The 13451-nt window shown below is 31.3% G+C and overlaps 4 protein-coding genes across 6 annotated transcripts; all 4 read left to right on the forward strand.

Annotated features, from left to right (window-relative positions):
• The first annotated feature begins 485 nt into the window (after nt 1-485).
• LOC125870921 (GATA transcription factor 23-like) lies at nt 486-7629 on the forward strand. 3 transcript variants are annotated; one of them, XM_049551467.1, is made up of 3 exons: nt 486-626; nt 695-784; nt 7281-7493. In XM_049551467.1, exons 1-3 carry the CDS (start codon nt 606-608, stop codon nt 7488-7490), a joined length of 321 nt encoding a protein of 106 aa, XP_049407424.1. In that variant the 5' UTR covers nt 486-605; the 3' UTR covers nt 7491-7493. The 3 variants fall into 3 exon arrangements, with proteins under 3 accessions (XP_049407424.1, XP_049407423.1, XP_049407422.1); XM_049551466.1 differs by lacking the exon at nt 7281-7493 and adding an exon at nt 881-1205; XM_049551465.1 differs by lacking the exons at nt 486-626; nt 695-784 and adding exons at nt 6869-7020; nt 7089-7178 and having other exon boundaries at nt 7281-7629.
• On the forward strand, nt 4471-6051 carry LOC125870919 (uncharacterized). Its single transcript, XM_049551462.1, has 2 exons — nt 4471-4636; nt 5387-6051. The coding sequence occupies exons 1-2, from the start codon at nt 4499-4501 to the stop codon at nt 5960-5962; spliced, it is 714 nt and encodes a 237-aa protein (XP_049407419.1). The 5' UTR covers nt 4471-4498; the 3' UTR covers nt 5963-6051.
• Nucleotides 7630-9598: 1969 nt separating the features above from the next.
• On the forward strand, nt 9599-11338 carry LOC125870920 (uncharacterized). The gene is made up of 2 exons (XM_049551464.1): nt 9599-9770; nt 10521-11338. The coding sequence occupies exons 1-2, from the start codon at nt 9633-9635 to the stop codon at nt 11094-11096; spliced, it is 714 nt and encodes a 237-aa protein (XP_049407421.1). The 5' UTR covers nt 9599-9632; the 3' UTR covers nt 11097-11338.
• A 464-nt stretch (nt 11339-11802) lies between these two features.
• LOC125871389 (extensin-2-like) lies at nt 11803-12800 on the forward strand. Its single transcript, XM_049551971.1, has one exon. It carries the CDS (start codon nt 11948-11950, stop codon nt 12428-12430), a length of 483 nt encoding a protein of 160 aa, XP_049407928.1. The 5' UTR covers nt 11803-11947; the 3' UTR covers nt 12431-12800.
• The last annotated feature ends 651 nt before the right edge of the window (nt 12801-13451 follow it).

A 13451-nucleotide genomic window follows, 5' to 3' on the forward strand; every position in this document is an offset into this window, starting at 1 on the left:
ATCTAAATTTAACTATGATGTCGTGTCCACAAATAATACTCCCTCCGCCCACTATTGTTTGTTAGGTATACGAAAAATAGTTATTCAAAATTAATTGTCAATTTAAATAATCAAGAAACAATTAGTCACTTTTTTCCAATTCTGCCCTTAATAATTACATAACTATTAGTTTCAAAAAGTAGTCATTTTAAAGTTACAACACTACTTTAATATGAAAAAAATTGATTTTACAGTTTTCAAAAAATATAAACCATTTTAATAATGATTGATAGTAAGGTTATATTAGTCAAATTGCATATTATATTAAATTTTTCTTAAGAATTGTACATCTTACCCTGATAAACATTAGTGGACGGAGGAAGTACTATATCGCCGTTTTAGCTTCCCTATCCCCTATTTTTTTTATTTTTTTTTAGCCATTTCACCCTACTATTACCACTAGTACTAGTTATTGTAGTTCAATTGTGTATCTGTTTTAGCCACATCAACACTACAAATCTTTCTCCCGCCTTGCAATTTATAACACGTTTAAAAGTTACTCTTTTTTGTTCCCACACAAACAAACTGTGTGATCTTAATTAACATTTACAATAACATTTGTAGTGATGGATCTGAAGGAAGTAAAGGTGAGAGTCCTTACTTATATTTATTTTTTCTTTCTGCTCACTGATCTCAATTTTCTTATGATGTTTAGAGATCAGAAGAAGCAGAGGAAATGAAATCTTGTAGTTATTGTCATACCACAAAAACACCTCTTTGGAGAAGTGGTCCATCAGGTCCCAAGGTAAAAATAAACTTAGATCAATATATATTTGTCGATTATTATTTTGATAGACGGTGGTTATACAGTATAATTTAATTTTTTATTGTTGTGTTTTAGTCGTTGTGTAACGCATGTGGGATCAAGTATAATAAGAAGAGGAGACAGATTTTGGGTGTCGAGAAGAAGAGGAGAATTGTTTGTAAAGAGGAAAAGAGTAGAGAAATTGGTAAATTGATGGGATTTGGAGGAAAATTAAGAGAAGAAGAACAAGCGGCGATATTATTGATGGCTCTTTCTTGTGGATCTGTTGGAAAATTACTATTCTAACCCTCAATTCCTACTTGCAGCAGAAACCCATTGTAATTTTTACTAATTAATTGACCCATTTTGATCAAGAGTTTTTTTTTCAGTTTCAGTTGTAATTGCTAATGTAGTAATGTTTTGAATTTTGATTCAAATTTTGGAATTTTGTGGTGTTATTTGGTAGTACTTTCTGTGGAGGATCTATCAGTTCTGAATGCAGACTCCATTAATTTCTCGATTCGAGGGAAAAATTGAATTTCAAAATCCACCTGATTTAATTACTCTATCCGTTTCGAAATATTTTAATATTTAAATTGGGTTTAATTAATTTTATACAAAAAATTAACCATATTAAATCACACAAAATATAATAATAATAATAATAAATATTTTGGGGCGAAGGGGGAGTAGAAGAATTAAATCATCGCCGAGAAAGTTGCTACTCTACTATCAACATCATGCTTATCACTGCTAAAAAAATAATAATATATATATCTATATATATTCTATATATAATAAGATACAATGCAAAGATTTTTATAGAATTTAGTTACATTGAAACTATCTTGTTAGATTTTAACCAAAATGAGTACTTCTTTCAAATAATAAATATATCATTGTATGAGCTATTTATTACTCATTCCTTTTGAATTTGTTAATCTCATTTTGATTTGAGACATAGTTTACGAAAGTAAATTAGATTTTGAGAAAAAACATTAAGTGATACTTGAAGCTGTCCCAGATTTTCAAAAAGACGCTTTAACTTTGCGTGCATCCTATTACCCCACAAAACATGCAAAATCACAATAAATACACATTTTTTACACAATATTTATACTTTGGACAAAAATATCCTTCGAATGTGCAATTTCTTAAAAACAAAAAGTGGGATTCATTATTGATGTATTGAAGGATACTTTGGTAATTTCCTATGATGAATTTGTTTTATTTGTTTCTTTTAAATTTATTTTACTATACTAAATAATTGTATAAAATATTATAAATCACAATAATTAATTACTTAATTATTTAAAAGATATAAAAATATATAAAAGATCTGATTGACTCTTCAAATTTTACCGGTGACACATAAATTGGGACAAATGAAATAATATATATTATTTGAAAATTTCTTAGAAAGTACTATAAATTACAGTAATTAACAGCTAGAAATATTTCAAAGACAAAAAAAAAATTGATTGAATCTCAAAATTTTTTTTAGTAGTACATAAATTGAGAAAGAAAAAATGACCTCTATTATTTAAAAATGGCGTAAAAGTATTACAAATCATACAATAAGAATTAACAATTAAAAATTTTAAAAGACTATAATGCTTTATACTTATTTTATTTTCACTTTGGACAAAAATATCCTCCCAATATGCATATTTTTTTAAACAAAAAGTGGGACCCATTTTTGATGTATTGAAGGATGCTTTGGTAATTTTCCTATGATGAATTCGTTTTGTTTGTTGTTTAATTTTTTTTAAATAATTGTATAAAATATTATAAATCACAATAATTATTTACTTAAATATTCAAAAGATATAAAAATATGTAAAAGATCTGATTAACTTTTCAAATTTTATCAGTGACACATAAATTGGACAAATAAAATAATATATATTATTTGAAAATTACTTAGAAAGTACAATAATTTACAGTAATAAACAATAGAATATTTTAAAGACAAAAAAAAATTGATTGAATCTCAAAATTTTATTAGTACCACATAAATTGAGAAAGAAGAAATAACCTTTATTATTTGAAAATTGCGTAAAAGATATTACAAATCATATAACAATAATTAACAATTTAGAATGTTAAAAGAGATAAAAAAATTTTTACTATAGTTAACAATAATTAAAAATTTAAACTATTTAAAACTAATATTAAAGTTTGATTAACTCTTTAATTTTGTCTTTGTCACATAAATTGAAATAAAAAATGATACATATTAGGCCCGTGCTAACACGGGCTCCGATGTCTAAGTATATATATATGAATTTTGGTTGGTGTCAATTGTAAGTTGGCAGCAGTAACAGGGTGCCAAAATTATTAAATTGGTACCTATCATCACATTTATTGTCATTGTAAGCTTGCCCCTCAGTGTATTGAGGACCCGTATGGCTCAAAAATATTTGAGAAAATTTTGGGAAGTGATAAATATATTTATCAAGTATTTTAAGTTTCAAAATATTGAAAAAAAATTAGTATTTGGGCCAAGTGCTAATATTTGAAAATTTTGAAAAATTTAAAATTGCCCAAACCTTTTATATTTTATAAAAAGATACGCATTATTATTAATTCCAACTAATATTTGTTACTGTCTCCGAAAAAGTTTGAGTTCTAACTGAGTGATAAAATTGAGGAAAAGAATAATTTGTGTTTAATGACTTATAATCATAACTGAATCAGTGACAAGTTTAAGTATGCGATTAATGTATTGTTTTGCCTAAATTGTCATTTGTTATTGTTGTTTGTTATCCATGTTATTATAATGTTATTTTTAATGAAACATATTAATTATAAAATAATAATATAAATTTATGAATATTTTAAATAATTTTTAAAACTTATGAGTATAAATTATTTTTTTTAAAATAGTCAAAATACTTTTAGAAAAATTTGGCGCACTTCAGCAAAAATTTCATCCAAATATAATTTGAGAACTTGGGCCAAACGCTAGGGGCTTAGGGACACAAAGAAAAGAGATAAAAGGAATATGAAGAAAAAAATTTACATGGCTGTTTGGATGGTGGAAAAGTGGGGAAGAAAGTAAGAAATTTACTTTTACCCCTTTCTAGTAAGTAGTTTTTTATGAACCGCGCTTTAAAAGCTTGATGTTATGACAAGTTATGATGGTAATCAACAAAAATAATTGTAAATTGATAGCTAGTTGTGGTTGTGTTTGCGTTTGTGTTGAGAAGGTCAACAATGATGGTAATGCAATAGTAACATGTTGTTCAAAACTAAATATAATTCAGCTCGAATAAAATGAAAAGATTTCATAATTAGAGTCGCAACTCAAAATTTTATTACTAATAAGGGATGTGATCGATAATTTGATAATAGTAGAGCTTATTGAAGGGAAAATCCTTAATTATCTTAATTAAAAGTAGTAAAATCATAATTTTGTAACTATCTAAAACTATTTGGAAAAAGGTAAAATAAAAATGTTATGTAGAATATTTCTAGGCAATTCTGGAAGAGAAAAGTGTAGAATTTGACACGAAACAGAAGAGTGGAGGAGTCACTAGAAACTCTAGTCACGTCTACAAAAGTTGACACGTTATCTAAATGCCTACAGTGCCCATAAGTAACAAGTTTTTTAGTGTTGCTTTTATATAATCTCACCTAATTTCCAATACAAGTAATAAGAAAATTTGTAACGTCTAATTACTCGTTGCGTAATATAAAAAAAGCTCAAAGATGCAAACAAGATTGGCGATTTCTTCATCTACAAAACTTCATCGACTCTTATTGGCACAATCTCAAAAGTACAAATCATTTTTCTCTTCTACTGGAGGTCGAACAGCTGATCCTGCCATCCATTCTGGACCTCTTGAAGTAAGCAATTCTTTTCTTTTTTCCCTTTTGGAGTTCGAGGTGGAGAGTGAGTGCTTACCATCCGAATGTTTCCAAGTTCAATAATTTGATGAATTTGGCAATTAAAATTGGTTAAGTTATTAAATGGGTTACGATTCAGTTTGCCTATAGTGTACGAGGCATAAATCAATCCACTTAAAATGATCATTGCACTATCTTTACCTATTTTTAACTCTATAGTTTAATTGTTCATTTTCAATTTGATTCTTATTCCATGATATTTACATGATTTTCCCTCCCACGGAGGGTCACTACATAAAAAAAAATAAAAATGATCTTTAGCCGCAATCAAATATGCATTTTTAGCGGCAATTAACACTCTTGGTATATGTTTCTAAAGTCTTTAGCGATCTAATGACACTTAACTAATGTCGGTAAAGATTTTAGCACTCTTTATTAATGTCTCTAAAGTTTTTAGCGATCTAATGACACTTAACTAATGTCAATAAATATTTTAGCACTCTTTACTAATGTTTTTGTTTATTGCCGTTAAAAGTTGTTTTTGTTCTAATGGGTCTTAGTTAATCCGTGAGTTAATTTTTGTTAGAGTGGGTTACCGTTTGCTTATATGGATAATGACAAATCTTCCTTTGTGGACTAATTTTTGGGTTGAGTTAGGTCCAGAGTTATATTTTACAATTTTGTCACGTCTTATTATTGCAGTGTCCAAATTGTGTTTGAATAAATCGCCTTACAATGTTGTGTTTACAGGGAGATGACTTGGAGGAATCTGTTAAGGTAGCAGAAAATGAAAAGAAACAACCCAATATAAAGTCTGTTAACGCCAAGGATGCATTTGTTCCACCCAAATCACCGATCGGGTCATCTCAAAAGATCGAAAGCACGGGCGTTAACCAATCTATAGACCCATTGACACAACAAAAACGACAGAAATCTAGTAATGCTACCGATGAAACGTCATTAAAAGATGTTAGTTGTGCTGGATTGGATGGTTCTCCGTGGCCTGACGAATCGAAAAGCAGGGGAGATAAATTTGAAGATGACAAAGAGTATTTTAGTCATCATAAGCCATCTCCATTAGCGGAAATGGAGATGGCTGATACGAGGAAGCCAATTACGCAGGCGACTGATGTGCCTGCGGATGATGGCATTGCTCTGTATCCCGCCCCTTGGGGCGGGATGATGGTGTGGAGGCCGGAACAACTGGATACGGCTGAAGAGGCTCTTTTGAGAGCTGTGGAGATATGGAAAATGAATGCTATGAGAGGTGATCCAGATTCACCTCAAGGTAGGATTCTTAGAAAGCTTCGTGGTGAAAACTGGTGATTTATGTTTTATGATGATTTGGTCTTGTTTTCTTTTGTGAAAACAGACATCATGTTTGTAAATGGAAATGTCAAGACTCAAGGGTATTATGGGTAAAAAAAAAACAGACATCATAACTTGCTGGGAATTAATTTACCTCTGCTTCTTGGCAGATGATCTTATATGCCATTAAATTTGAATTAGCACTGAAAAAATTCTATCTATGTTGAGGGACAACACTTCCTAACAAATACGAAATACGACTTTGAATGAAGTATGTCAATAAGATTGAACCTAAAACCACCTCCTTTTTNTCGTGTCCACAAAATAATACTCTCTCCGCCCACTATTGTTTGTTAGGTATACAAAAAATAGTTATCCAAAATTAATTGTCAATTTAAACAATCAAGAAATAATTATCACAAGGGTATTAATGTAAAATTCCCCAAAACAGGAATCTAAATTTATCTATGATGTCGTGTCCACAAAATAATACTCCCTCCGCCCACTATTGTTTGTTAGGTATACGCAAAAATAGTTATCCAAAATTAATTGTCAATTTAAACAATCAAGAAATAATTAGTCATTTTTTTCCAATTCTGCCCTTAATAATTACATAACTACTAATTTCAAAAAGTAGTCATTTTAAAGTTACAAGACTACTTTAATATGAAAAAAAATTGATTTTATAGTTTTCAAAAAGTACAAACCATTTTAATAATGATTGATAGTAAGGTTATATTAGTTAAATTGCATATTATATTAAATTTTTTTAAGAATTGTGCATCTTACCGTGACAAACAATAGTGGACGGAGGAAGTACTATATCGCCGTTTTAGCTTCCCTATCCCCTATTTTTATTTTTTTGGCCATTTCACCCTACTACTACTACTAGTACTAGTTATTGTAGTTCAATTGTGTATCTCTTTTAGCCACATCAACACTACAAATCTTTCTCCCGCCTTGCAATTTATAACACGTTTAAAAGTTACTCTTTTTTCTTCCCACACAAACGAACTGTGTGATCTTAATTAACATTTACAATAACATTTGTAGTGATGGATCTGAAGGAAGTAAAGGTGAGAGTCCTTACTTATATTTATTTTTTCTTTCTGCTCACTGATCTCAATTTTCTTATGATGTTTAGAGATCAGAAGAAGCAGAGGAAATGAAATCTTGTAGTTATTGTCATACCACAAAAACACCTCTTTGGAGAAGTGGTCCATCAGGTCCCAAGGTAAAAATAAACTTAGATCAATATATATTTGTCGATTATTATTTTGATAGACGGTGGTTATACAGTGTAATTTAATTTTTTGTTGTTGTTGTTGTGTTTTAGTCGTTGTGTAACGCATGTGGGATCAAGTATAATAAGAAGAGGAGACAGATTTTGGGTGTCGAGAAGAAGAGGAGAATTGTTTGTAAAGAGGAAAAGAGTAGAGAAATTGGTAAATTGATGGGATTTGGAGGAAAATTAAGAGAAGAAGAACAAGCGGCGATATTATTGATGGCTCTTTCTTGTGGATCTGTTGGAAAATTACTATTCTAACCCTCAATTCCTACTTGCAGCAGAAACCCATTGTAATTTTTACTAATTAATTGACCCATTTTGATCAAGAGTTTTTTTTTCAGTTTCAGTTGTAATTGCTAATGTAGTAATGTTTTGAATTTTGATTCAAATTTTGGAATTTTGTGGTGTTATTTGGTACTTTCTGTGGAGGATCTGTCAGTTCTGAATGCAGACTCCATTAATTTCTCGACTCGAGGGAAAAATTGAATTTCAAAATCCACCTGATTTAATTACTCTATCCGTTTCGAAATATTTTAATATTTAAATTGGGTTTAATTAATTTTATACAAAAAATTAACCATATTAAATCACACAAAATATAATAATAATAATAAATATTTTGGGGCGAAGAGGGAGTATAAGAATTAAATCATCGCCAAGAAAGTTGCTACTCTACTATCAACGTCATGCTTATCACTGCTAAAATAATAATAATAATATATATATATATATATGAATTTTGGTTGGTGTCAATTGTGAGTTGGCACTTGCAGCAGTAACAGGGTACCAAAATTATTAAATTAGTACCTATCATCACATTTATTGTCATTGTAAGCTTGCCCCTCAGTGTATTGAGGACCCGTATGGCTCAAAAATATTTGAGAAAAATTTGGGAAGTGATATTTGGTCATATAATTTGATAAATATATTTGTCAAGTATCTTAAGTTTTAAAATATTGAAAAAAAATTAGTATTTGGACCAAGTGCTAATTTGAAAAAATTTAAAATTGCCCAAACCTTTTATATTTTATAAAAAGATACGCATTATTTATTAATTCCAACTAATATTTGTTACTATTTTCTTTGAAAAAGTTTGAGTTCTAATTAAGTGATAAAATTGAGGAAAAGAATAATTTGTGTTTAATGAGTTATAATCATAATTGAATCAGTGACAAGTTTAAGTATGCGATTAATATATTGTCTTGCCTAAATTATCATTTGTTATTTTTGTTTGTTATCCATGATATTATAATGTTGTTTTTAATGAAACATATTAATTATAAAATAATAATATAAATTTATGAATATTTTAAATAATTTTTTAAAACTTATGGGTATAAATTTTATTTTTTTTAAAATAGTCAAAATATTTTTAGAAAAACTTGGCGCACTTCAGCAAAAATTTCATCCAAATATAATTTGAGAACTTGGGCCAAACATTAGGGGCTTAGGGACACAAAGAAAAGAGATAAAGGAATATGAAGAAAAAAATTTACATGGCTGTTTGGATGGTGGAAAACTGGGGAAGAAAGTAAGAAATTTACTTTTACCCCTTTCTAGTAAGTAGTTTTTTATGAACCGCGCTTTAAAAGCTTGATGTTATCAGTGGCGGAGGCAGAAATTCTATCAAGGGGTTCAAATAAAACATAGGTGAAATCCTGAACCCCATAAATCATTGAGCTACTCCTTTGACATATGCTTAGGGAGTTCAATTTTAACTATATACACGTACACAAAAAAATTAATCTTATATATATAGTGTAATTTTTTTTCCGAGGGAGTCGGTTGACCCCCTGGACACACTCTACATCCGCCACTGGATGTTATGACAAGTTATGATGGTAATCGACAAAAATAATTGTAAATTGATAGCTAGTTGTGGTTGTGTTTACGTTTGTGTTGAGAAGGTCAACAATGATGGTAATGCAATAGTAGCATGTTGTTCAAAACTAAATATAATTCAGCTCGAATGAAATGAAAAGATTTCATAATTAGAGTCGAAACTCAAAATTTTATTACTAATAAGGGAGGTGATCGATAATTTGATAATAGTAGAGCTTATTGAAGGGAAAATCCTTAATTATCTTAATTAAAAGTAGTAAAATCATAATTTTGTAACTATTTGGAAAAAGGTAAAATAAAAATGTTATGTAGAATATTTCTAGGCAATTCTGGAAGAGAAAAGTGTAGAATTTGACACGAAACAGAAGAATGGAGGAGTCACTAGAAAACTCTAGTCACGTCTACAAAAGCTGACACGTTATCTAAATGCCTACAGTGCCCATAAGTGACAAGTTTTTTAGTGTTGCTTTTATATAATCTCACCTAATTTCCAATACAAGTATTAAGAAAATTTGTAACGTTTAATTACTCGTTGCGTAATATAAAAAAAGCTCAAAGATGCAAACAAGATTGGCGATTTCTTCATCTACAAAACTTCATCGACTCTTATTGGCACAATCTCAAAAGTACAAATCATTTTTCTCTTCTACTGGAGGTCGAACAGCTGATCCTGCCATCCATTCTGGACCTCTTGAAGTAAGCAATTCTTTTCTTTTTTCCCTTTTGGAGTTCGAGGTGGAGAGTGAGTGCTTACCATCTGAATGTTTCCAAGTTCAATAATTTGATGAATTTGGCAATTAAAATTGGTTAAGTTATTAAATGGGTTACGATTCAGTTTGCCTATAGTGTACGAGGCATAAATCAATCCACTTAAAATGATCATTGCACTATCTTTACCTATTTTTAACTCTATAGTTTAATTGTTCATTTTCAATTTGATTCTTATTCCATGATATTTACATGATTTTCCCTCCCACGGAGGGTCACTACATAAAAAAAAATAAAAATGATCTTTAGCCGCAATCAAATATGCATTTTTAGCGGCAATTAACACTCTTGGTATATGTTTCTAAAGTCTTTAGCGATCTAATGACACTTAACTAATGTCGGTAAAGATTTTAGCACTCTTTATTAATGTCTCTAAAGTTTTTAGCGATCTAATGACACTTAACTAATGTCAATAAATATTTTAGCACTCTTTACTAATGTTTTTGTTTATTGCCGTTAAAAGTTGTTTTTGTTCTAATGGGTCTTAGTTAATCCGTGAGTTAATTTTTGTTAGAGTGGGTTACCGTTTGCTTATATGGATAATGACAAATCTTCCTTTGTGGACTAATTTTTGGGTTGAGTTAGGTCCAGAGTTATATTTTACAATTTTGTCACGTCTTATTATTGCAGTGTCCAAATTGTGTTTGAATAAATCGCCTTACAATGTTGTGTTTACAGGGAGATGACTTGGAGGAATCTGTTAAGGCAGCAGAAAATGAAAAGAAACAACCCAATATAAAGTCTGTTAACGCCAAGGATGCATTTGTTCCACCCAAATCACCGATCGGGTCATCTCAAAAGATCGAAAGCACGGGCGTTAACCAACCTATAGACCCATTGACACAACAAAAACGACAGAAATCTAGTAATGCTACCGATGAAACGTCATTAAAAGATGTTAGTTGTGCTGGATTGGATGGTTCTCCGTGGCCTGACGAATCGAAAAGCAGGGGAGATCAATTTGAAGATGATAGAGAGTATTTTAGTCATCATAAGCCATCTCCATTAGCGGAAATGGAGATGGCTGATACGAGGAAGCCAATTACGCAGGCGACTGATGTGCCTGCGGATGATGGCATTGCTCTGTATCCCGCCCCTTGGGGCGGGATGATGGTGTGGAGGCCGGAACAACTGGATACGGCTGAAGAGGCTCTTTTGAGAGCTGTGGAGATATGGAAAATGAATGCTATGAGAGGTGATCCGGATTCACCTCAAGGTAGGATTCTTAGAAAGCTTCGTGGTGAAAACTGGTGATTTATGTTTTATGATGATTTGGTCTTGTTTTCTTTTGTGAAAACAGACATCATGTTTGTAAATGGAAATGTCAAGACTCAAGGGTATTATGGGTAAAAAAAAAACAGACATCATAACTTGCTGGGAATTAATTTACCTCTGCTTCTTGGCAGATGATCTTATATCCCATTAAATTTGAATTAGCACTGAAAAAATTCTATCTATGTTGAGGGACAATACTTCCTAACAAATACGAAATACGACTTTGTATGAAGTATGTCAATAAGATTGAACCTAAAACCACCTCCTTTTTTGAACCACTAGGCGGCTGCGTACAGCTAAATTTTAGATATCTGATTGCGTTCACATTCTTGTGTGTGTTATATCAAACACTTGAAAAGGGCAATGGGAATTACTCCCTCCGTTTCACAAAAAGAATGACTTTTTTTTTTTTTGGTAACATTTTAATATCAGTTTTTCACGTGGCATGTTTAAGGCCACAAGTTTAAAGAACGGTTTTGTATATTTGACATAACTTTAATTTAGGATCACAAGATTCAAAAGTCTTTTTTATTTTTTAAAATTTTGTGCTAAGTTCAGATATTTTTTGTGAAACTTTTTGTGAAACGGAGGGAGTAATATTTTTGTCACATAGAGAGTAGTGGCTTAGAAGATAAAACTCTAGGAATGGTGCGGTCATCAATACACACACCCATTCTCTTCATTATCTTCTAAGCCTCTCACTTTTTTTAGCCTCTCACTATTATTGTCCTCTTCTTTTCTAGTACCATAAACAACTCTTCCATTTCACTTCTTGTATTTGTGCATAACTCAAAACCTCATTTGCCCTGTTTCATATCTCCTCTGTTTTCATGCAAATGTCTCCCCTGCATTCTCAATTACTAGTTTTCAGCACCCTCATTTTGCTTCTCAATGTCCAATTAACTCATGCCACGTCGACAACGACAGCAATTGCCAAAGACCAAATATCCTGCACAATGTGCTCCTCCTGTGACAACCCATGTCAGCCCATTTCATCTCCGCCACCACCACCATCATCTGACTATAATTTTCATCCACCACAATATTGCCCGGGAGGTTGCTCTCAGCAGCCTCCATCACCGCCTTATAATGGCGGTGGTGGTGGTGTCGGTGATGGTGATTACTACTATCCTCCGACAGACCCTTCTGTATACCCAATCCCTCCACCTCCAAACCCCATTCTGCCATATTTCCCTTTCTATTTTCACAACCCTCCTTCACCTTATACAGTTGACTCCAAATCTGTTCAGTTCAAGAACCATCCTTTTATCACTTGTCTCATTCTTGTTCTACCCATTTTCTTGTGTCTGTAACCATAATTTTATCCCATTTTAACCAATCAGAATATGTATTTCAGTCTTAGAGACACTGTTTTTTCTTTAATAATTGTAGTGTTTTGCACAAGCTTAGGCACAACTCAACTAATTTCATGGGATACATGTTACGTTCACGGGATAGGTTTAAGAAGTCAAGAAGCTAGTAGTGGACTAAACAAATTGTGCCACCAAATTTCCATAGAAAATTTAAGAGTGTTTGCTTTGAGGACATCCTAATCTACTTTTGTAGATGTGGTATGTAGAATTATAGAGTCTATCTGTCTTATTACATGTATTATTGTTGATAGTACTGGTTTTTTTTTATTGTTGTATACATGTAATTTTCATATCCTCCTTAAAATTCTGATTATCCTACAATGTACGTTGGGTCGAAAACAAGAGTCAAGTCAAATATGCATACTACTGGATATGTTATTGTTATTGTTATTGTTTGGTCAGTATATATATATGAATTGGCCTTAGGTATCAAATATGTATTGGCCTAGCTTGTTTGTTAATTATATTGGCGTGCTATTTTTTTTTGTTGATAAATGTGGTGTAGTGAACTTTTGTTGGGACAGTGGGGAGTTTCGGATGGTAAGTACCCTTTATTTTCGACTTTATGGTTATGAGTTCAAGTTGTCAAGGACATTAAAATGTGAGAACTCCTGGGAGGTGTAGAAAAAACTCAAGCTTGACAATAGAAAGTTGCTTAGTTGATATACACTTCTCACTTAAGCTAAGCTTGAAAGAATAGATAGAATTAGTATATATGATTTAATAAGGTAATTTTTTCTTTTTGAAATATCGTTGGAAATCCTTAAACTAAGTTTAACATGTCTTTGAATCTATCAAAAATTAAACATTTTTGTTGCGATGAGGTGTGCAAGTGTTGAGCAAGACTGATAATGCAGGCCCAAAACTGATGGGGCCCAACTAGCTAATCCAGTCGTTAGCTCCTAACACCTTGTTTGGATGGTGTTGTTCTTCATTGTATTGTATTCATATTAGTAATATT

Source organism: Solanum stenotomum, chromosome 7 (assembly GCF_019186545.1).
Source record: "Solanum stenotomum isolate F172 chromosome 7, ASM1918654v1, whole genome shotgun sequence".
NCBI classification, from domain to species: Eukaryota; Viridiplantae; Streptophyta; class Magnoliopsida; order Solanales; family Solanaceae; genus Solanum; species Solanum stenotomum.

Coding starts and splice junctions, on each gene's coding strand:
- LOC125870921 (XM_049551467.1), top strand. CDS start 606: ATGGATCTGAAGGAAGTAAAG. Junction 627..694: donor TGGATCTGAAGGAAGTAAAG/GTGAGAGTCCTT, acceptor TATGATGTTTAG/AGATCAGAAGAAGCAGAGGA. Junction 785..7,280: donor GTGGTCCATCAGGTCCCAAG/GTAAAAATAAAC, acceptor GTTGTGTTTTAG/TCGTTGTGTAACGCATGTGG.
- LOC125870919 (XM_049551462.1), top strand. CDS start 4,499: ATGCAAACAAGATTGGCGATTTCTTCATCTACAAAACTTCATCGACTC. Junction 4,637..5,386: donor TCCATTCTGGACCTCTTGAA/GTAAGCAATTCT, acceptor TTGTGTTTACAG/GGAGATGACTTGGAGGAATC.
- LOC125870920 (XM_049551464.1), top strand. CDS start 9,633: ATGCAAACAAGATTGGCGATTTCTTCATCTACAAAACTTCATCGACTC. Junction 9,771..10,520: donor TCCATTCTGGACCTCTTGAA/GTAAGCAATTCT, acceptor TTGTGTTTACAG/GGAGATGACTTGGAGGAATC.
- LOC125871389 (XM_049551971.1), top strand. CDS start 11,948: ATGCAAATGTCTCCCCTGCATTCTCAATTACTAGTTTTCAGCACCCTC.